This window comes from Malaclemys terrapin, chromosome 2 (genome assembly GCF_027887155.1).
Source record: "Malaclemys terrapin pileata isolate rMalTer1 chromosome 2, rMalTer1.hap1, whole genome shotgun sequence".
Taxonomy (NCBI): Eukaryota; Metazoa; Chordata; order Testudines; family Emydidae; genus Malaclemys; species Malaclemys terrapin.
In genome coordinates this window covers 282509369-282530441 of record NC_071506.1, presented here as the reverse complement: position 1 = coordinate 282530441, position 21073 = coordinate 282509369, and the positions used below count along the sequence as shown (strand labels likewise).

General features: G+C 55.4%; 1 protein-coding gene across 1 annotated transcript in view; it reads right to left on the bottom strand.

Annotated features, from left to right (window-relative positions):
* Window positions 1-7051: 7051 nt before the first annotated feature.
* The window catches only part of NBEAL2 (neurobeachin like 2), a 177130-nt gene continuing 163108 nt past the window's right edge, over window positions 7052-21073 (bottom strand). The window contains 11 exon segments of the mRNA XM_054016766.1: window positions 7052-8045; window positions 8674-8809; window positions 10541-10689; window positions 13039-13200; window positions 16413-16529; window positions 17473-17567; window positions 18131-18303; window positions 19015-19124; window positions 19846-19935; window positions 20359-20475; window positions 20702-20799. Of these exon segments, the coding sequence (XP_053872741.1) occupies window positions 7935-8045; window positions 8674-8809; window positions 10541-10689; window positions 13039-13200; window positions 16413-16529; window positions 17473-17567; window positions 18131-18303; window positions 19015-19124; window positions 19846-19935; window positions 20359-20475; window positions 20702-20799 (1358 nt within the window). The 3' untranslated portion in view covers window positions 7052-7934.

The following is a 21073-nucleotide window of genomic DNA, read 5'->3' as shown; positions in this document are numbered from 1 at the left end:
CATTTGGGTGATTAAAGGCTGTAAAGGCCTGGAATGTGCTGCCCCCCCCCCCATGCCACTTCCTGTCTGCAACTAATTTAACATCCTCAGAAACATCTGACAGAAATATTCCCGTCTGAAGCGGGCAGGAGCGCTGGGGCGCTGGGCATCGGCCACAGCGCTCCCCCACCGCCACAGCAGATTGGCTCCTGGGCGCCCCCTAAAGCCCGGAGGAGAGCGTGCGCCAGGGCAAACAGAACGGAAAAGGGACCGTAAAAAATCCCCCGTGAGCTGGTTGACACGGATCAGCGCAGGGGGAGGGTTGGCAGCACAAGCCCCGGGCCCCCCTCAGTGGGAGAGAAACAAATTTGTCCGCTATTACGAACACCTCCGAGGCTGCTGGAGCCCAAGGTCGTGAGGCCTGGGCCCCTCCACTGAGACTGCGCCAGTGCCTGACTGGGGTGCTAACGCCCCTCGAAGGAACAGCCCAGGAGGGGGCACTTGGCAGGGCTAGGGCTTCCCTGCCCCCAGGCATCCCCCCCCACCGCTGAGCTGGGGTCTCCCGCACGTCCACCGTTCTTGCACTCCGGGTTCAGTTCCACCAGGCAGGGCTTGCCCCAGGCCACCCGGAAAGCCGGCAGGCGCCTGGCCAGGGCTGGGCTCAGCTCCGGCTTGTCCAAGGGCAGCGGGTGATGGCGAAGAGCCGGGCCTCGGCCAGCATGGCTACCACGATGCCCTGGCGCCTCTCCCCCGTCATGAGGTCCCCGGCTCGCCTGCAGGACAAGCACAGAGCCAGGAGCCAGAGAGCAGGCGAGGAGAGCAGGGCTGGGGGGAAGCAGAGCCGGGGGGCACCCAGAGGCAGGGGGAAGGGAGATGCGAGGGGCACCCAACACCCAGCCCACACACCATCGTGTATGTCTGTCTTCTTCACAAGAGGCCTCAGGTGCACGCCCAGCGCCTGGCAGCGCTCCACCAGCTGCCTGACGTTCCTCCTCACCCCCCTACCTCGCCCACCACCAGCCCTGGGCGCGGCCGCTCCGGCAGGTGCCACCCACTCCCCCCTCCGCGACTGGCTGATGAACGCAGGCTTCCTTCAATGCCCATTGCCCCGGATACACCCCTCTCGCACTGTGGTGAGGACCCCTGGGGTCTAGCCCTGCTGCTGGCTTCCTTTGGGCACTTCAGTTAGGTCCCCGAGTCCCAAACGGACTCTGACCATTTCGGTGCCTCCATTTTGGCTGGCCCCGACTCGAGGCACCAGGAAGGAGCCCAGCCCGCTGAGGCGCTGGGTGCCCGCAGGGCCGATCGCCGTCAGCTGAAGCCGAGGGCGACTTATGTCCCGCAGAGTCGGGCGTCTGAAGCCGGGTACCCATCCCGTAAAGCAACCCAAAGCAGAAGCCGTCTCTGAAACTATGGGGCTTTATAGTCCGTGCCTCAGTTTCCCTATGCACGCTAGGGTAACACTTCCTGTCAAGCTTGATTCTTTGGTGTCTTGAAGCGTTAAAAGCCTTGCAGAGAGGGCATCAGGGATGGAGGAAGGTTGGAAGCTGCAGCTGTCTTTGCTGTTTAACCCTTTCAGCGCAGGCCCTTTGCAGTAGCTCCTCCTCGTTCGAATCCCACTGCCACCCAGGCAGCGGTTGGGTCTAATGGGGGGCACTGAGTGGCACAAGCTCACGGGGGGAACCTACAGCATGCCAGCCAGCAGCGGCAGGGTTAACTCAGAGAGGCACTGCTCCAGCAGCCCATACCAAGGCAAAGGGATCATTGCAATTCTCTCTGGAGTACCCCAGCCTGCGTGAACAGCCCGCTACTGCTGCCAGCTCAGGGAGCCGTCCCTCTAGTCCAAGTGGCAGAGGTCTGGGCTGTCGGTCCAGGGTTCAAAGAGCCTGCAAAGAGGAAGAGAGATTCCCCCCTGTGAGCAGATGCTGTCCGACAGAGGGGGACGTGTTCTGGTTCTCATTAGAGGCTGAAACCCAAACAGACGGGTGGGAGTCCCCGGCACTGATCCTGGCTGAGAACCTGGCAGGAGGCAGACCATGTCTGAGCTCTGTGGACACCTCACCTGGGGGCTGGAGCTTTAGCCAAGATGCCCACATCCCTGCCATGAGAGAGGGCCAGCTCCGGCTGGCTCCCAGGGAAGATCTTTAGCTAGCCCAGGGATGAGGCTCTAGAGAAATGCCTCAGGGCCCATCCACGCTAGGGATCGTAGCCAGACAGACATTCAGAAGCCGGGCAAGGAACACGGAGGCAAGCCCAGCGCGGAAAAGGGGCTTATGCTCCCAAGTCCCCTCCTTCCTGCTGAGAGGAGATCCAGGCTGTGCGGGGCCTTCCCCGCACCAAAGGAAGACTCAGTCTCTGCCCCCCTGGGATGGTTGCCCACCTCCCTGAGTTTTGATTCCAACTTGGGGCAACTTTTTTGCCACGCATGCGACTTCCCTAACTGCAGCCCCGCAGGAGGCCACGCCGCCTGCCCCGGTGGAAGCGTTTGGACGTGAGGGCAAACAGGGGTAAACCCACTGCCGTCAGTACCGCACCAGGGTTGAACGGGATCCCCAGTTCCTCTCTCGGGGCTGTTCCACGTGGGATAGCCGACAAGCGTGCTACTTCTCACCCTGGCCTGGCGATGCAAAGGGCTGCAGAAGTCACTCCAGAATGCAGCTGGCCAGCGTCCCTCTCCAGCCTCAAAGTACAGGCTGTACGTGGCTGGGCACGGAGGTTATAGGACAGGAACAACTTGGGAAGGGAGCTCTTTCCAGTACCTGACCTCATTGAATGGAGAAGTTCAGCTCGGGCAGAAAAGTCAGTCCCAGAGGTCTCATGCTGGCTCATTGGTTGGGGCACCTGTGGGGACTGAACCCTTGATCTGTGTCTAAAAGCACACAAATCTCTACAGCTTCGGCTAATGCCCAAGCTACATTGAGACCCGTGTGAAAGTTTTAGATAAGGAAGGTTCAAAGAAATGCAGATGTTAAGTCCTCACAGCAACCTCAACTCGGCCCTGTGGCGCTCCTGGCATTTCTCTTGCGTAGTTCAATCCATTTGTAGGTTTTCAGAAATGTTCACAAAGTGCCATCTGTCTGCACACGCAGAAGGCAGGGCCCTAAATGTGTAACACACACACACACACACACACACACAATATCCACTGTGTCAATATGGATGAGATTACACTGCTGCGGGCAACAAACAAAAATTACCCATGCAACTTCGTGATGGCCATGAGGAAGAACTGTGGTGGGAACCAGGACACCTGGGTTCGGCACCCAGCTCCACCACAGACTTGGGGTACAACCTTGGGCAAGTCATCAAAATTCCTAAGACAGAGAGATCCCACATTGCAGATGGGTAAATCAAGTCTTCATTTACGGCTGTCAAGCATTTTGAGGTCCTCTTATGAAAGATGCTAAAGAAATGCCAAGTTTTATCACACAGGAAGTGGGTGCAGTGGGGGGAGGGGGAGGGAAGGTCAAGGAGTTGAGAACGTGTATTCCTTTATAAAGTTTATTAAAGATCACATCCACCGTACATTGCTAGCAAACCGGACAACCCATCCCCCTACAGAATGAGGCCATGTTCCTCTTCAAGTTTAAGGCATAAATGTTTTTTTTAATCGGATTGTGCTTTATTTTACTTTTGGAAAGAAACTGTAGACAAAGCTACAATAGAAATACATTTTTCCGAGCACCAAACACACCCCTTGTGTGGATTTGTCATTCGCCCTTCTCTTCCCTGCTGGACAGCGGGGACTGGAGTGTGTGAGTGAAAGACTTGGCTAGTCCATTTCTCCTCACGGCTGGTTCTAAAGGAAAAGCATAGGCAATGGTCCCATAAATAATGCCTGGAGGACCACTTGGTCAGAGACGGGGAGTCTGAATTCCTGGGTTGGCTCTCAGCTATCAACCTGTGCCTGCAAATTCTTTGCCAGTCTCCCCAAACAAACACTGCTCTATTCCATACAGGAATGAGAACTGCATTCAGATCTGCATGGGATGCAATCTCACAAGGATGGTGGATTTGTTAACACGCCTCCTCCCCAAGATTCAGGATGCTTGGAGATCAGTATGTAGCACAACTGATTGGCACGAAGGCTCCAACACTACATGCGTCAGGCCGGAGAGCTGGGAGTACCAGTGGTGCTACCCTAGTCAAACCACTTGCTTGAATTCACTTCCCCAAAAGGCAGATCCACCGTGAGCCATTCATTTCCCAAAAGAGGTAGAGAAGTAGGGGGGCCCCCATGTAACCACCCCACAGTCATACCACACTGCATGCAGGGATTAGGCATGGGGGCCAGTTTTTTGTCCAAATTTGGGTGCTTACGTTAGCTTGCCCAAATGACAACTTAAACAACCGGGCCCTGTAACGTAGACACTCAAGATTGAAGACCAGGTTTCACATTGTTATTCCAGGGGTGAGTGGAGCTGGAAGGAATCTTGCAGGTCAGAAGGAAACCATTCCCCTTGAAGGGGAGCATCCCAACCTGCCAGATTCTTCCCCACACAGAAGTCTCAGAGCATGGCCCAAGCATTGCTATCTGTGAAGAAGACTGGAGCAGAAAGAGCCCTCAGCAAGTTGCATCCTGACTCCATATAACCAGAGAAGGTACAAACAAAGTGAAAGGAGGGAAAGAAAAATTTCTTCAAGTAGAAGAACATGGCAGAGGCCAACCAGAGAGCAGGTACCCCTGGAATTCAAGCATCTTCAGAACAGGGCCAGCAACGACCCCTTGAATTTCCACTGGCCCGAGCAATTCTAAGAAGGATAACAGACAAATCCACGGTGAGGCTTGTAGGTCCCTTGGTGCTCTATAAAAGCCAGCGGGATTCTGGGAAGCTTCAAATACTTACCACCCCGTTTTTGGAAAAAAAGTAGTAGAAATCTTTAGATTTACATCATTCAAAAAAGTTACAAAAACTATATATATATTGTATTATATACACACAAACTTCAATACAGCACACGTGCTAAAAAATGTCTTCTCTACAAGTTGCAAATATTGCACTGTCAGTGGTTAAACCTTGATCTTCACCCAGGGTATGAAGTTGAGAGCGTTGTTTGAGCCTCTTGCCCAGTGTTGGTTCTTCTTGCCTTTTTTTGTTTTTCTTTGTGAAGAGAATTGAGGTGCTGTTCAGCGCACGAGCGTGATCTAACCAGCCACCCATCACAAAGTCACCTCCAGACCAGCAGCAACCTCCGCACGCAACAGGGTCCGGTGGCTAACAAGCAGTGCATTTAGAGAGCCTCTCTCCCCTTCTTAGTGGCATTTGCAGTTCAGCATCTGCAGATGATTGTCCCAGGCCTACAGTAGATGTTTCCTCCAGCATGAGCCACAACGGACCCATGTCCTCTCCTCTCAGCCCTTGTTGGAAAGAAGCTACCGAATGACAGTGTCCCAAGGCAGAGACTGTCCCTTTTTTGGTCAGGAGGCGTCACGGCGTGAAGATCCAAACCATTTGTAACCATCGTCTGTTGTAGTTTGACGGAAAGGGACCCTGGTGGACCGATGGAAGAAAGTTGCAAGGATGGAAGGTGCAGCGGCTTTAACGACCCATTGTTATGAATAATAAAAGCAAAGCACATCGCTCAACGGGATAGTGACTAGCAACCCAGGGCACATGGCTTTGAGCCCGTCAAGAATCGAACTCAGATGGTAACATTCCTTGACCATCTCTTTGCGTTTTATACCATCCACCCTGCCTCCCTCCCACAGATCTTCACCAGGGACCTGCGACTTCTAGGAGAAATCCCTGGTCATGGGGGAGCAGCCTGTCTCCATACTGTGGCGTAACATACCTAGAGTATACAGGGGCAGGGGAGAGATCCCTTTCCTAGAGCCAGGGAATGGGTTGGGGAGCAGGGGAAAGGACAGACTGCTCTTCAACCCACACCCCACCTCACTACAACCCCTCCTGACTCTAGGACCGTGAAGTTTCATGGGGTTCTGCAGAGAGATGGGATTGAGCCATGATCCAGAACCGAATCTCCGCTCCCCCGTCTCTGGGAAGTTTGGATCCAGCTGTTTATGAAGCTCAAGCCAAGATACCAACATCTCCCGAGTTCGAGGGGGGTTGGAGTCAGGTGTGGAATTCCCTACGGCATCAAGCTAATCACTGCCCTTCCTCTCCAAACCAAAGCCCAGCCCAGTGATGGACAGTCACTGGCGCCAGGGGCAGGGAGAGCTGACTGGCACCAGGGCGCTTGTTATTGCAAACATTAACATGAGGCAGAAAGGCTGTGGGTTCCACAGCTCTCCGCCCAGACGCATCTGGAGCATGGCTGGAGTAAAGCCCCACCAGTCTCTTCCACCCCTGGCTTACCTGACGGAAGGAGAGTTTTTAAATCAGGGAGAGGAAGTGTGGGGAACAACATGGCAGCTCCCTCCACCTTCCAGCTAAGTGACAGTAACCGTGTCCTGCAAGGATCGATCCATCGTCCCCTTGTTTGGGGGCCATTCACTCCCAGACGCTCTGGTGATGGGCTCATGCCCTGCATCGTAAACATGGAATGTTCCGTTTTCACGGGGACTGCTGGGCTCCCTGCAGCTGCGAGCTATGTCTGAATGGGGAGATGCCCAAGGCACAAACATCACTAGCCTCAGACGGCTGCTTCTAGCCTAACGCAACCCCCACTCCCCCGTTCCTCTCTGGATCAACAAGGCTTTGGCCATGCAGAGATCAGAACCTGGGTCCCTCAGAGAAGGTGCCAGCGTGGGGTTCAAAACTCACCATGACCAGGGATGGAAAGTCTGCAGGACTGGACCACCCCCCCAACCCACCCAGTTGGTTAAGAGCAGCGAAGGGTTGGCCGTTGGCTGCAAAAACAAGCCTCTTTCTGGGCCAATTCCTATTTACGGTGTGCCACTTCAGTATCAGAAACAGACGGACGGACAGACAGAAGAACTCTCCTTCCCGCTACAAGCAGGGGATCCGGTGCGCAGCCAGGCAGGAGTTCCGTTACAGCCGCGGAGCTGCAGGAGGAAGGCAAAGCTAACGAACGGCCGGGTTTTATTGCTGGTGAAGTCATCCAATGAGCCCCGCCGGCTCGTGCTCCATGGAACAGACCAGTCTTGGGAGACAAGAAGATTGCGCACATTTATTTTTGTTTTTTTAAAAAACGTATAAATCAATAGGAAAGTTAGAAGAGGCCCCACCAGCAAATGACGGGGGCCCTGGGAGGTGCTGGATTTGGGTGCCCCTGTTGGAAGAGGCAGACAAACCATATTTTGAAGAATCCCAATGAAAGCGCAACACCCTTCTTTGCCAGCAGGGGGTCTATACACATCTAGGATTTGGGGGATCAGTAGGTATCGTTGTGGGCCCCTGGTATTTGTTGCCCTCCAAAATTCAACCTCTGGGAGGAAAACAGAACAGGCTCTCGCCAGTCTCATCACATTAAAGCTTTTCTGCAGCAGACTGGCCTCCTGCCGAAAGCGGTCCTTGGTTTTGGTACAAGTTCTCTACGTAGTGCAACAGGGTCTGGTTAAGGCCACCCAAGGAGGACTGAGAATGCAGCGATGGTCATCGTCTCGCATCTATTGCGACATTTCCCTGCTGGGCGGCAGGGGGCACCGGCTGCGGGTTTCCTGGCCTCTCCATCCAGCGAGAAAGTCACAAAGAAGAATACAAAAACGTTTTCCACTTCAAGCTCTGCAGGAAATGGGATGGGCTGGGGGGACGCCAGATCATCCCACGTGCATCCTGGCTCGGCAAGCCAGGGTCACCGGTGCAGGCCCCTGGCTCGGAAAGGGATCCGGAGCTCTGCATACTCGGAGAGCGAGTGGTCGAGAGCCCCGGTGCGGCAAGGCTCCCACGGTTCCCGGTGATCGCCATGCTCCCTGGGGAAGTGCAGATACCTCCGAGTGGCGAGGCTGGACTGGCCCCCTCCGCCACCCCTCAGAGACCTCCTGCTGCAGGACATCTCTGTCCAGTAATGCTCTGGGGACAGGTCACCTCACATCAAGCCTGTCCCTTGGACTCGGGCGGGTTGTACTCGGTCTCTCCGGAGGAGACCTGGGAGATCCGGCGCGTGGAACGCCACAGCCGTCTGTGGAACTGCCCCGTCCGCACCTGGGGAGAAAGCAGAATGAAGGGGCAGGGCTGAGGAGCGACGTGGAGGTGCTTCGTGGAGAGGGATGGGGTCACTCGGCGGAAGCAGGGCCGTAGTCCGTCTTGGCTACGTTACAGATCCGGCTTCTGTAAAGGGGGCCGCCCCGCATCACAGAGCCCCGCCCTCCAGGCCAGGGTCTCATCACACAGCTGGGCTGTGCAGCCGCCCAGCCCCTGGGATGCCCAGCCCCTCGAGGGTTGGAGCCCGCCCTCCGGCACGGACGAGCCGTCTCACCAAAGAGAGTGGGGTGGAGCAGGCAGAACCTTCGTCCTAAGGGTTCGTGCCAAGGCTTGGCTGATCCCAGCCATTTCACGCTCCGGAGAGGGGCCGGATTTCGAGCGTTCTGCTGTGGGAAATCCAGCCCTGCCGTCATGCCGCCCACAAGGAGTCAATCCCTCAGTCTGCAGACAGCGGCACGGACTTCATTCATGGCTATGGGCCCACCTTGGCGCCTACTGGGCTGGCCGGGAATGCAGTGCCTTCCCAGTCTCACCCCCCGCCTCCAATCATGCAACTACTTCACTGGTGCTTCCAGCTCATACCGCACCCGTTCCCGCCCACCCCCACCGAACCACGGTCTCCGTTTACCTCCGAGGGCTGGCCCGCTCCCACCACAATCAGCTTCCCATCCTCCAGCCCCACCAGGATGTGACTCTTCTCCTTGGTCACGGACACGCTGTGAACCGGGACCTTCATGGGCATTGGCAACACCGCTGCTTGGAGGCTGCAACGGCAAGGAGGGGGGGCATTTAAACAGTGGGGAGAGCTGCTGGGGACTCAGCGCGGACTGTGGAAAGGGACAGACGGGCAGGGTGCCCTGCCAGAGACCGCCCGAACCCACCCCCTCTCCCGGATCTTTAAATCGGGGGTCCCTCAAAGCGCCCTGCTCACGCAGCAAACCGGCTCCTGGCTGCGCTCCGAGCCAGATCTGGGGATTTTACTGCATTTCACACCTGTTTACCCAGCCAAGCCGACGCAGCTCCAGGACAGGGAGCTGGGTCCCAGTCTGGCTTCTGCATCAGTCAAATAGTTGGCTAAGTCCCAGTTGCAGGGAGAAATGCCACACCGGGACAACTGGCTTGTGCGAGCCTCTGAGGGCAGAGTTTTATTCCACAGACCCTTTGGGACGGGGGCGACGCGTGAAAAAGGAGAAAGCCAAGCTTGACTCTCAGATCCCAGGCTGGTGGGTGGGAAAACCAAACCATTTCACTTCGCAAACAAGAGTCAATCTGATCTGGAATTCCTGCCGTGCAGAATCCCACAAGGCCAGCAGGGAGAACCACGTTTTCAGGGGTCCATAAATCCAGTTTTAAGTGCCATCCATAGTGTCGCCAGTAGCCTGGCCCCGCGCAGACAGTGATTCTCTTTCACCCACAAGAGCCGGCAAGACCAGATCAAACTGGACAGGGCCACAGGCAGGTTTGCCCCAACCTGCTGTGGAAGCAGGAAAAAAGCGCAGACATCTTAGTCTTTTAGGAAGAGCAACAGCCAGGCTAACTCTGACCGCTAATAACGCGAGACTTCCAGGCACGGCCGGGCGAGTGGAAAAGAACTGTAAGAGCGGTTGTTTTGACCTGGTGTTAGATAAGAATGGAACGCAGACTGTAGCAAGAACTGCTGAGGAAAGTAAGATAGCAGGAAGGAATATGTATAAACACAATGCAGTTGTTGATCATTACTGTGTGTATCAAAAGGTATCAATGCTTGCCCTAATCATTTATCTTTTGGGAGACCTGCCATTGTGCACAATCCCCCTTGCAACACTGCTTGAGAATAAACTGCCTCTGACATGTTGCAACCAACACAAGCGTGAAGGACTGTGTTATTCTTCCCCACTGCAAACATCAGCTTCCTAATCCCTGTAAGGAGCCCCCAGATATGGCCCCAACAGACACCTCATCAGTATGGATTCTATGGGCCAGGGAAACCAGCAGAGGATTTCAATTGAATCCCAAAAGAATAATCTCCACTCCCATCCGTGGACTTTATGGCCAGAAGGGACCATTGTGATCATCTAGTCTGACCACAGGCCAAAGAACACATTCAGCTCACTTCCAGATGGGACATGAACCCACAACCCCGCTTGGGAGCCCTGTGCCTTACCCATTAGTACATTTCACCTCCTGTGCTACTGAGCATAAGGTACCAGCCACGCCCTAACCTCATCCTGAATAAAACGGGACGTTAATGGCTGCATGAGTATATCTCGTCCACGGGGGGAGCTCCTCCAGAAGATGGTAGGCTACCCTGGGGGGAAGAGAGGTGCAGATGCAAGACCCACACGCTATGCTATCGACCCACACGCTGGGTGGTTTTAGAGAGACAGCAACTGAGGAAGAGCATTCACCGCACGCGGAGGATCATGGCTGTGACACACTTGGGACCCTCGTCCCCTGCACGGGAGTGACACACGGCGCTGGTGGTGGGCCCAGGAAACCGACGAGGGGACATTTACCTCTGAAGATCCAAGATCTGGAGAGAACACTGCATGGTCCCCAGAACCACGAACTCCTCGGTGACACACAGGGCTGTGACCTGCTCCTCCAGCAGGACGGAGGAGAGATGCTTGCCGTTGACGGAATAAAGGTGCAGGGCAAATTTATCCTTCAACAAGAGAAACGAGAAGGGCGTTGGGGGAGCAACCGACAATGGGTTGAAAATTTTCCAAGGGCGCCTCTATTCTAGGACGCGACTGGGTGAACAGCTTTGGGCGTGGCCGCGGAACCATCTCTCCATGACTCCCCGTTCAAATGGGCCTGGTTCTTACCTTCTCGGGCATCACCAGCCATAAAGGTTCTGCAGGCCGAGCTATACCATCAGCCATGCTTCCCCACTGCCTGCCACAGGCGAGACTGGAACTTACTACCCAATCCCGCTGGTGATGCACACAAAGGAGTTAGAACCAGCCTCCTCCCACTTAGCAATGCTGGCTCTGCGGAGTTGGAAGAGTGAAAATCTCCCCAGAGCCCTCAGTAAAACATGCCTCTGGATCCACGCCGGGAGCAGATCCACGAGAGGTGAGGATGCCATTTTTAAGAGAAGAGCAGCACTTTACTATGCCAGCCAAATACCTAGCGTGACCAGGAGGACAGAAAAGCGACAGGTCTCACTGCAATACGAGAGCTACGCAATGCATTGAGACACTACGGGAACCAGCACTTTGGATCGACAGATGGAGCCTCAGAGAGGGAGCAACTTTGGAGCTCTCTTCACTGCAATCATGTGGAACGACCTCTTTCGATGAAACCATTGAAACCGGAGCAGCGGCTGTGCTCAGCCTAACCCTCTGCAAGAAACCTCCACGCCACACAAGACCCTTCACTCTCATTTTCCCTCTTGGAGATGCAAATTATCTCTACATACATTTACACCCCCACACACGCATTGTGGGACCGTCCCGGCGTAGGTGTGAAACCAGGAGAAACTCACCAGCTTGGATTAAGTTTCCCTGTGTGCTCTCAGGGTAAGTCTGCACTGCAGTTAAAAACCTGCGGCTGGCCCATGCCGGCTCGCAGGGCCTGTGCTAAGGGGCTGTTTAGTGGGAGTGCAGACGTTCGGGTTTGGGCTGGAGCCTGGGCAGGAGGGTCCCTGAACGTCTACACCACAATTGACGGGCCGCAGCTGTCTAACTGCAGTGTAGACATACCTGGAGAGTCTCCTCGAGGCATAGCAAGTAGTACTCCTGGGGGAATTCTGCACCATTGTGTGCGCACATAATTAATGTGCCGTGCATAATGTTTTTTCCCCCCGCAGAAAATAACTTCTGCCAAAAAGTTGCTGCAGTTCTGCCTTTTGCTCACCCGGGGCCGCTGTGGTGCTAATAGAGAGCAGCCACTCCTGCGTGGGAGCAGCCCCAGCTGCCGATAGGGAAGGGAAGAGGTTGCCTGCCTGCCAGCACCCTGCCAGCGTGGCCAGGTCAGGAGACAGGGAATATGGGGGGACATACAGCGTGGGGCTGGGGGGTGACAGACTGGGGTTCTTAAAGGCTATTAGGAGAGGATAGACTGGGGTAGTGGCAGAATGGGAATGGAGGCGCTGGGCCACATAGGGCCGGGAGGAGGGGGTGCAGGAACACATGGGGGAAAGGGGTGGCTGAGGGGGCACAGACACACATGGGGATGGGGGGTGGTGCATAGATACATGGGGACAAGGGCAGATATGCCTGACTGAATGGGAGAGGCCAGGGGTCATCTAGGGTCTGCATGGGGGAGGCTCCCTAACAATCTCTTGCTGCTCCCCACCCACACCCAACAACTCTCCAGGTTCACTCCCAGGTTCCTTCCCTCTCCCTCAGCTCCTCCGTTATCCCAACTCCCACAAGCCTTTGCACTGCTTCTGGGGTGGGGAGGGGCAGGAAATACGGTTCTGTATTGTAATTTAAATGAATTATTACACAGAGTTCTGGATTAATATGCCTAGCAAGGAATCTATTTTTCAAAAAACATTTCCTGAATCTTTTTCATTGTCTGTATTGTTATCGACATACTTGTTGACAGGTATTTTGAAATAAATTACCCAAATAATTGAAACTGGTGTGATTATTTTGTGTTATTTTGACAAATAAATATGCAGAATTTTAAAATATGGTGTGCAGAATTTTTTATATTTTTTTTTTGGTGCAGAATTCCCGCAGGAGTAAAGTGGAAAAGCTGTGTGTATTTGTGTGTGGGGGAGGGGGGAGGAGAAACGGGTCAGCGCCTCCTGCCGGGTGGTGGATGGGTTGTTCCTAGACAGGGATAAGTCTCCAGCTAGGTTTATTTGGGATTGGAATCTGGCTGCTGATGATCTGCTCCGAGGCACGGTGCCATCACCACAGCAGGGTGGAGTTACCGTCCCTTCCCTGCTGGGTTTCAGAGCATGTCCGAGGTGCCGTCCTTGCCCCCAGCGTCCCATAGGGAAAGGCCATGCTTGCCCCTGCATTGCTGCTGGGCCCGCGGGTCCCGGCCCACTCACCTTCAGGGAGGATCTCCCCGCCACGGTGGTCTGGACGATGATCTGGCCCTCCAGGCCCACGGCGAGGTTCGAGACAGTGGCGGGCAGCGAGCTCTCACAGGGGGGCTTGATGGACTTCATGAACTGGCCCCGGCGGATGGTGTGGACGATGATGGTGCCGTCCTGCCACAACGAGAAGGCCTTTTGGCTGTCACCAGGGCAACAGGGTGCTTTGCTCCCATTTACGTCAATGGGCCCTCAGTGTCTAATTCCCATAGGCCTCTGAAAACCCTAGCCTTATTCTCCACCTGCCCTGAGCCTTTCATGAGGACGCCCAAAAGCTAGGTGGGCGACACAGATGAGCCATTGCCCTTTCATCTGGCTAAAGTCTCCACCTCATCTTTGCTGGGCAGGTTTCCTGTTGGTGCATGCTCTCTCTCCGGCTCTCCCACAAAGAGGGGTCCTGAGAACGGGGTAGCAAGCCAAACACCCCCAAAGCTGGACTGCCAGGTGTGGCGAGCTCCAGGACAATGGCAGGGTGGAGCTGGCATGACCGACAGGAAACCACTTCAAGCCCAGCACCCCTAGCTCCAGCACCTACGGATCGTCTCCCCAGGAAGAGACGTTAAAATGGCAAAGTGACCATATGCAAATGGAGAGATTTTTGCCTAGGTGCATAAAACCTTTTTTCTCCCTCTTGACTTAGCTACAAGCCACTCCAAAGCCAGGATGACACCTGATTTCCTATGCAAAACGATCCGCTCACTGTGCAATAGGCCACGAGGTAGGTGGGGAAGCTGGGAGTTAACCGAATGAGAAATAATTTGCTGTGTAAGACTGAAGGTCAAATGGGGTAACAGGCAGTTTGCCCTAAGAAATCAAAGCCACATTTTCACCCTAACTTACCAACTACCCATTTGTTTGCCTTGTAAATCAAATACACTGTGGCTAATCTGTTTTTGCCCCATCAATGAGTCTTTCACTCCAAATTAGAGGCTGCACATTTGCTGGTCTTGTGAGTAAGATCTACAGTGGAACCTCAGCGTTCCGAACTGACCAATCAACCGCACCCCTCATTTGGAACCGGAAGTACACAATCAGGCAGCAGTGGAGATGGGGGAAAAAAGCAATCGAGTCCTGTGTTAAACATAAACTACTAAAAAAAATAAAGGGAAAGCAGCATTTTTCTTCTGCATAGTAAAGTTTCAAGGCTGTATTAAATCAATGTTCAGCTGTAAACTTTTGAAAGAACTGTGTCTGGTTCAGAGTTAGGAACAACCTCCATTCCCGAGGTGTTCGGAACTCTGACGTTCTGCTGTACATCTCTCTGGGTGTGGACAGCGGCTCTTGTTCTGTTGTGTCTCTAGCCTCTGTTTGTCAGAGGGTGGAGATGGATGGCAGGAGAGAGATCACTTGATCATTACCTGTTAGGTTCACTCCCTCTGGGGCACTTGGCATTGGCCACTGTCGGTAGACAGGATACTGGGCTGGATGGACCTTTGGTCTGACCCAGTACGGCCATTCTTATGTTCTAAACTCTAAATAACATGAAATGCTTATTTATTTTATTAATGGAGATATCCCATCTCCTAGAACTGGAAGGGATCTTGATAGGTCATCGAGTCCAGCCCCCTGCCTTCACTAGCAGGACCAAGTACTGATTTTGCCCCAGATCCTTAAATGGCCCTTTTAAGGACTGAACTCACAACCCTGGGTTTAGCAGGCCAATGCTCAAACCACTGAGCTAAGTACGTCCATCAAATCTGGAAGATTTTTTGGTGTTCATTGTAAATAACCGACACTAGAAAGAGAGAGACCAGGTGGGTGAGAGGAGATCTTGTATTGGACCAGCTTCTATTGGTGGGAGGCACAAGGTCTGTGTAGCTCAAAAGCTTGTCCCACTCACCAACAGAAGTTGGCTCAATAAAAGATATTCCCTCCCACACCTTCTTGCTCTAAATTCCTGGGACCCATATGGCTACCACCACACCGCAGCCTAGAAATAACGGGAATTGTCAGGCACCAAAAGAAGGAATGTTGAAAGATATAAACACAGGAATAAGTTTGGATTAGCCACAGAAATGGCTTAAAAAGGGAGAAATCCCAGTTAATAACATGGGCTAATATTGAGATGGGATCCTGGATAAGAACCAAACATAAAAAAGCCTCAGATAGGGAAAGGACTGAAGAAATTTGTTATACGCCAGCGCCATCTAATGGATATCGATAGAAGCGTAAGAGAAACAGAGCTGAAATAAGAACAGAAGTACTTGTGGCACCTTAGAGGCTAACAAATTTATTAGAGCATAAGCTTTCGTGGACTACAGCCCACTTCTTATGCATCCGAAGAAGTGGGCTGCAGTCCACGAAAGCTTATGCTCTAATAAATGTGTTAGTCTCTAAGGTGCCGCAAGTTACTCCTGTTCTTTTCGCGGATACAGACTAACACGGCTGCTACTCTGAGAGATGAAATCTGAGCACTCAGCTGTCTGTTAGAAATCAGAGGGTGGTCCCCACCAAGGAGCCCTGAAATCAGAGTACATAAAGCTGAGGTCACCACACGGGACCCCCAGAATTGACTGAACCCATGCGGAAGCTTCCAAATCCCCCGTGCAACGGATGCCGGGACCGGCTGTGGGCAGTCTCCATATTCCAGGGTTAAGAGGATAAGAATTGGGGAGATTTCATTTCAGACTGGATTTCCCCTTCTGCTCTTTAATGTAAGTAGCTAGGTGCCCATTCTCTAGGGAGACCTCCTGTAACCATAGTTAGGCGTTGAACTCATGCTAGACAAATGCTCTCCTTCGTAATGCGGGCAAACTGGCCCAAGAGAGATCTGAACTGAGACTTAAAGCAATTTTAAACTTGTCCCTTTTGCAACCAATCCATTCAACCAGCAGGGACTCAAAACTGCCTTACAGACAAATGCACCCAACCTCCTTGGAGAAACGCTGGCAGGGTGTTAGGTACTAAGAACCGATGCTCATAAGTAAATGTAATAAATCTTGCTGGTTTAACTGCTGAGCTCAACCCTAGTCTTTGACAATTGCTTGCAAGACTGTGTTGGTGTGTGCGGCTCGTCCCACGAGCATTGGTTGCTCCTACATGCGAATGGTGAACTGCTGGGTATGTTAATCTGGTTCTGGATCAATTAATACATTGCTGATTGGTAATGTGTCCTGACTTGAGAAATATTGTTCAAGTGAAGAGCGGATCTGAAAAGAGCCCAGCGTTAAATGAGGACGTGAACACGCGCTGGACTCCGATACTGGCTACAGCACTTAGCCAACTGGCAGATCTAGTTGGTTGGAGTTCGGCTTTAAAATCTAACGGGCACCAGCAAACTCCTAACATTAACGCCTTCCGCCCCCCCGCGCACCGTGACGCATCCTCACCTTCGACCCCGACACGGCCATGTCCAGCTCGGTGCTGATGGCGACGCACGTCACCTCGGCGTCGTGACCGTACAGGACTTGGACAGGTTTGGGAGCCAGGCCACTGGAAAACCCACCCTGGAGAGAGAAACCAGGGTCCGTGGGTCAGATCCTGAGCCAGTCTCGGCCCCGCAGTGGAGCTGTCGCCGCTTAGAGCAGCGCAGGATCTGGCCTGGAAAGGCCCAGAGGAAACGGAGCCGAGGGGACAGATGCTGGGGATGGGAAGCGTTTGGAATCGTGCGAAGCCGCTGGTGCGGCTTGCAAAGCCCGAGGGGCTGAGCGAGGCTGGAGAAGTAACCACAGCCACACTTGCCATGACAGCTCAGGAGAAGCCCCAGCCACGTGGCAGCGAGGGCTCAGAGCCCTTCCAGCGGGGCAGGCTGAACTGGGTAAGTTCCTATCCTCGTCTCCAGAAGGCAACTGGCCCCAGCACAGAACTGCCACAGAAGCTAGAATGATGGAGCAATCGCTGCTCGGGACAGGGCTGGACCAGGAGTGCAAGGAACTGGCATTGGGTAGAGCTGGGTGGGGAGGGCCAAAGGCTGGTGCTGTGGGCCAGGAGTGAGGGGCACTGGCAGAGCTGTGTGGGGAGGCCCAGGGCTGGCATGGCAGGAGGCACTGGACCCAGGGCTGGCATGGCAGGAGGCACTGGACCCAGGGCTGGCATGGCAGGGGTGCTGTGGGCCAGGAGTGAGGGGCATTGGCAGAGCTGGGTGTGGGGGGCGCAGTACCACTCCTACCAGCCAATCAGCATCAAGTCAACCAAATGCACACAAAAGGATCCTGAAAACCTTTGAAGAGACATGGGGGTAGCCCTGCTGCCAGCGCGTCCTCGGACCTACAGAATGGTGCCTCCTAGCCCAGGAGCGAAACACGCTGGGGATCTGCCCTCTCCCCTACCGAGCCCAAGAGTCACGCGAGTGCCTTGCCAGGAAGTCCCCAACCACCCAGAAGCCTCCTCGGACCCCAGCCCCGAGCTACTGAGTGGAGCACGCCCAGCCGGAGCCGGTCTCCCCCTCACCTGCTGCAGGACCTGCCAGACCATGCAGGTGGTATCCCGGGAGCCCGAAATGAGGTAGATTCCGCACAGATCGAGCGCCAGGCAGGTGACCACATCTGCAAGGAGGGGAAGAGGAGACGTTGCTTCCGAGACACCGACCCCAGTGCCCCACGATGCCGATCCCCACCCTGTTTCCCTGGGGCTCTGAGTTGGGGCTGGGATCTCATGGGTCCCCTTCGCTGGAGACTCCATACCCGAGAGGGGGGCTGTGGGGCAGAGCCCACCAGGCACTCTGGAGGGGGTGGAAGTTAGTGACCGCAGGGTGAGCAGCATGGCTCATTTCAACCCCACTTGGTCCTATGGGCAGGTAACTCCTCCCCCCAAAGCACCAGGTCACAGAGATGAGCCACAAAGAGCAAGGGGTGGCTCCGGGGCCCTGACTGTCTCGAAGCGTTGAGAGTTTGCCAGTGTCTTCCTAGCGCCCCCGTAAGTCATGCCACGGTTGATCAGCTAGGCACGGGGTGAAACAGTTGGAGGGCTGCAGGCCAGGGTGGAAGTGCATTGGGGGGATGGGACACAGGACTTTGGCAGGATGGTGCCTAGCCAGCGACGTGAATCCCTCCGGCCCACGCGCCCCGCATCAGGTTACCCCCCGTGCCAGCCCGTCCGGGCCCCATACCTATGTGCCTGGTGATGTGCCCGATGACCTTCCCTTTGCTCAGCGACGTGACACGCAGGCTGTTGTCCCAGTGCCCCCCGCTGAAGAGGAGCTTCCCGTCGGGAGAGACGGTCAGTGTCTTCGAGGACACCTCCACCCCCGGGGCGAAGGGGCCGGAGAGGAAGCGCTGGGCTCTGGCGGAGGAGACGAGAGCGCATGGCTATGGAGCATCGCCCCCGAGAGCCGCCTGCGCTTTGGCTCCCGGGAACTCTCCACCACGTCGTCAGCGGATTGCAACGGCAGCCAGCGTGGTGGGGGGTCATGGGGAGGACAGAGGGCCGGGGCCTGCGGGAGAGGGGGCATGGGAGCCCCGGCTGGCACAGGCAGGGTGGAGGGTACAAGCAGGACCCGGAAGGGGGCAGTGGATCACCTGCAATCCTGTGTCCAGAGAAGGCATTTGGGGCTGCCCCATGTCCCAGAGCAGGGAGGTGACCCAGCCAAAGCACTCCACCGGGGTGCCCTACGGCCAGAAGACTGCTCCATTCCCTCCCAATTAGCTAAGAGCAACAGAACTGGCCAAGGGGCTACGAGGACTGGCCCTTGGGAGGCGAATACCAGGAATGGGCATGCACAGCTTGGCCGGGGGCTAGGGGCCGGGGAGCAGGCCGCCGGTCAGGGAGGGTTTGGAGCCAGCTCCTCTAGGGGGCAGCTGGAAGAGGTGGGATAACGTTGTGCAAAGGACGCCGTAGGGTGACAACCGGAGGAGCGTGCCTACTGGCCGGGGGAGGGGTGGAGGCCACCTAAAACCGGACTGGACAGAGCCTCCAGGGACTCCGCGTCGGGGCACTGAATGGCAGGAGTCAGGGAGGGATCCGGTAACGGGGCTCCCCGCCAAGAGGACTCACTTTGCATTGGAGACGGTGGGGTCTTTGGTGAAGCTGAAGTAGTTGGAGATGTTTTTGTCATAGGGCAGCCAGCCGTGGGTTCCCAGCAGGCCGTTGGCGCTCACCGTGACCTAGGCAAGGAGAGGGATGCTAGCAGGAGAACGCAGAGTGCGCAGCCCCCGGGGTTACAGACCCACTCTTGGGGCACGGGAAGGCCGTGGCCAGTCAGGACCTCGGTTTTATGGCTTGTTCGAAAGGTGCCCCCCCTCCCCCGCAGCACCAATGATGGCAGCAGTATGGCCACCCCTATCACGCTGGGTGATTCCGGGGTGTCCGAGCCAAGTACCAACCGGGCCTGACCCTACCTAGCTACTGCAACCGAGGCAAATCACTGCATGTGTGCAGGACAGATCCCTTCTCTCTCCATGTAATAAGCCAGAGGTTAGCTAGCGTTCTCGGGAACAGCCGGAGCCAACACCTGCTCAGCCCTTGTGCTTCGTCATCAGCTGCGGGAGGGAGCTTTAGCTTCCCCAGCCAAGTGCTGGAAGTTGGAAGGCCGGGCTTGCGGTTAAGGTCCCCGAGCGGAGACCCAGGAGACCCGGTGGCCAGTTCTGCCTCTGACCCTCCGCGTGGCCTTAGACAAGTCCCTTCAATGGTTCTGTGCCTCTGCCCTGGCCCTGTGAACTGGCAATCGGCTGCCCTGAGTGCACGGGGGCTGGGAGGATAAAATGAATGGATAGCAGAGGTGCTCCGATAGGTACCGGCTGGGGGGCTACAGACGCACCGAGCTGAGAGCCCCCTCCCCCCAAATTCCCAGCCAACAAGCCATGCCATGCCCCCAAAGGTACTCACCAGCACGTCTGGGGAGCCCTGCGTGATGAAGGAATGGGCCTGGTTCTTGGGGACCACAGCCTGCACCAGCGGGACCCCATCGCTGATCCCCTGCAGGAGAGAAGAGAGAGCTCTGGTGTTGCTAGAAGGCAGCTCGGGGGCTATGCACTGCCACGGCCTCGCCGGCATGCGCACGTTGCGTTAGCGACGGGCATTATCGGGTGTTTGTAGGGCCTCGGGTGCCCCAGTCACTGACCAGGACAAGGTCGTGCTAGTCGCTGGACAGACACACCAGAGAGTCCCTGCCCCAAAGAGCTAGGTAACCGCATGGTCTCTCTGGAACCCGTGTCCTCCCTCACCCCATACCTCCCCCTCTGGCCATTGCCACCCCATCATTCGCCCCCCTACCTTTCCTCATGCGCCCCGCCCTCCCTCCCCAGCACGTGGGAGGATTCCCTCGTAAGCGCTCCTGGGCAGGGCCCGCAGTTCTGGCCAGCCCCGCTCTCGGAGCCCAGCGGCGAGGAGAGCTCTCACCTCGACGAAGAAGGACTTGAGCTGGTCGAGGTTCTCGAAGACGTTGGGGGAGTACGTGTCGAGCCGGGCCAGCCTCCTGGCGGCGTTTTCGGCCGAGAGGCGCACTGGGTGAGGTTCCTGCCGGGGAGGGGGGGAGACACCAGCGAGTCAGGAGGTGCCAGATCGTTGCCCTGAGTGAGATCCCAGAGCCCAGCCTCCCGGGAAGAGAGAGGAAGCAGAGGGCAAAAGAACCCAGGGGTTGGGGGTCGCCGTACATGGACCTAAGCCCTGGCTGAGGGAGCGGAGCTCTGCTCTCAGGGCCTGTTGGGGGATCCCCACGTGCGCCCTCTCCAGCTCCCAATACCTTGAGCAGCTGGCAGGGGGTCTGCCCAAAGTTGCTGATGATGCCTTCCAAAGCCTTCCTTTGCGTCTCGTCAGCAATGGCGTCCAGGTCCACGGCCCCTGGGTGTATCATGGAATCGTAGAATATCAGGGTTGGAAGGGACCTCAGGAGGTCATCTAGTCCAATCCCCAACTAAATCATCCCAGCCAGGGCTTTGTCAAGCTGGGCCTTAAAAACCTCTAAAGAAGGAGATTCCACCACCTCCCTAGGGAACCCATTCCAGTGCTGGTAACATGGATTTGGGGACAAAATTGTTTTGTCCTTTATAATAAGGTTACTTGATGAAATTGTTTTAATGTAAGTTTATACATCAATGTTTTATACTCATTTAGT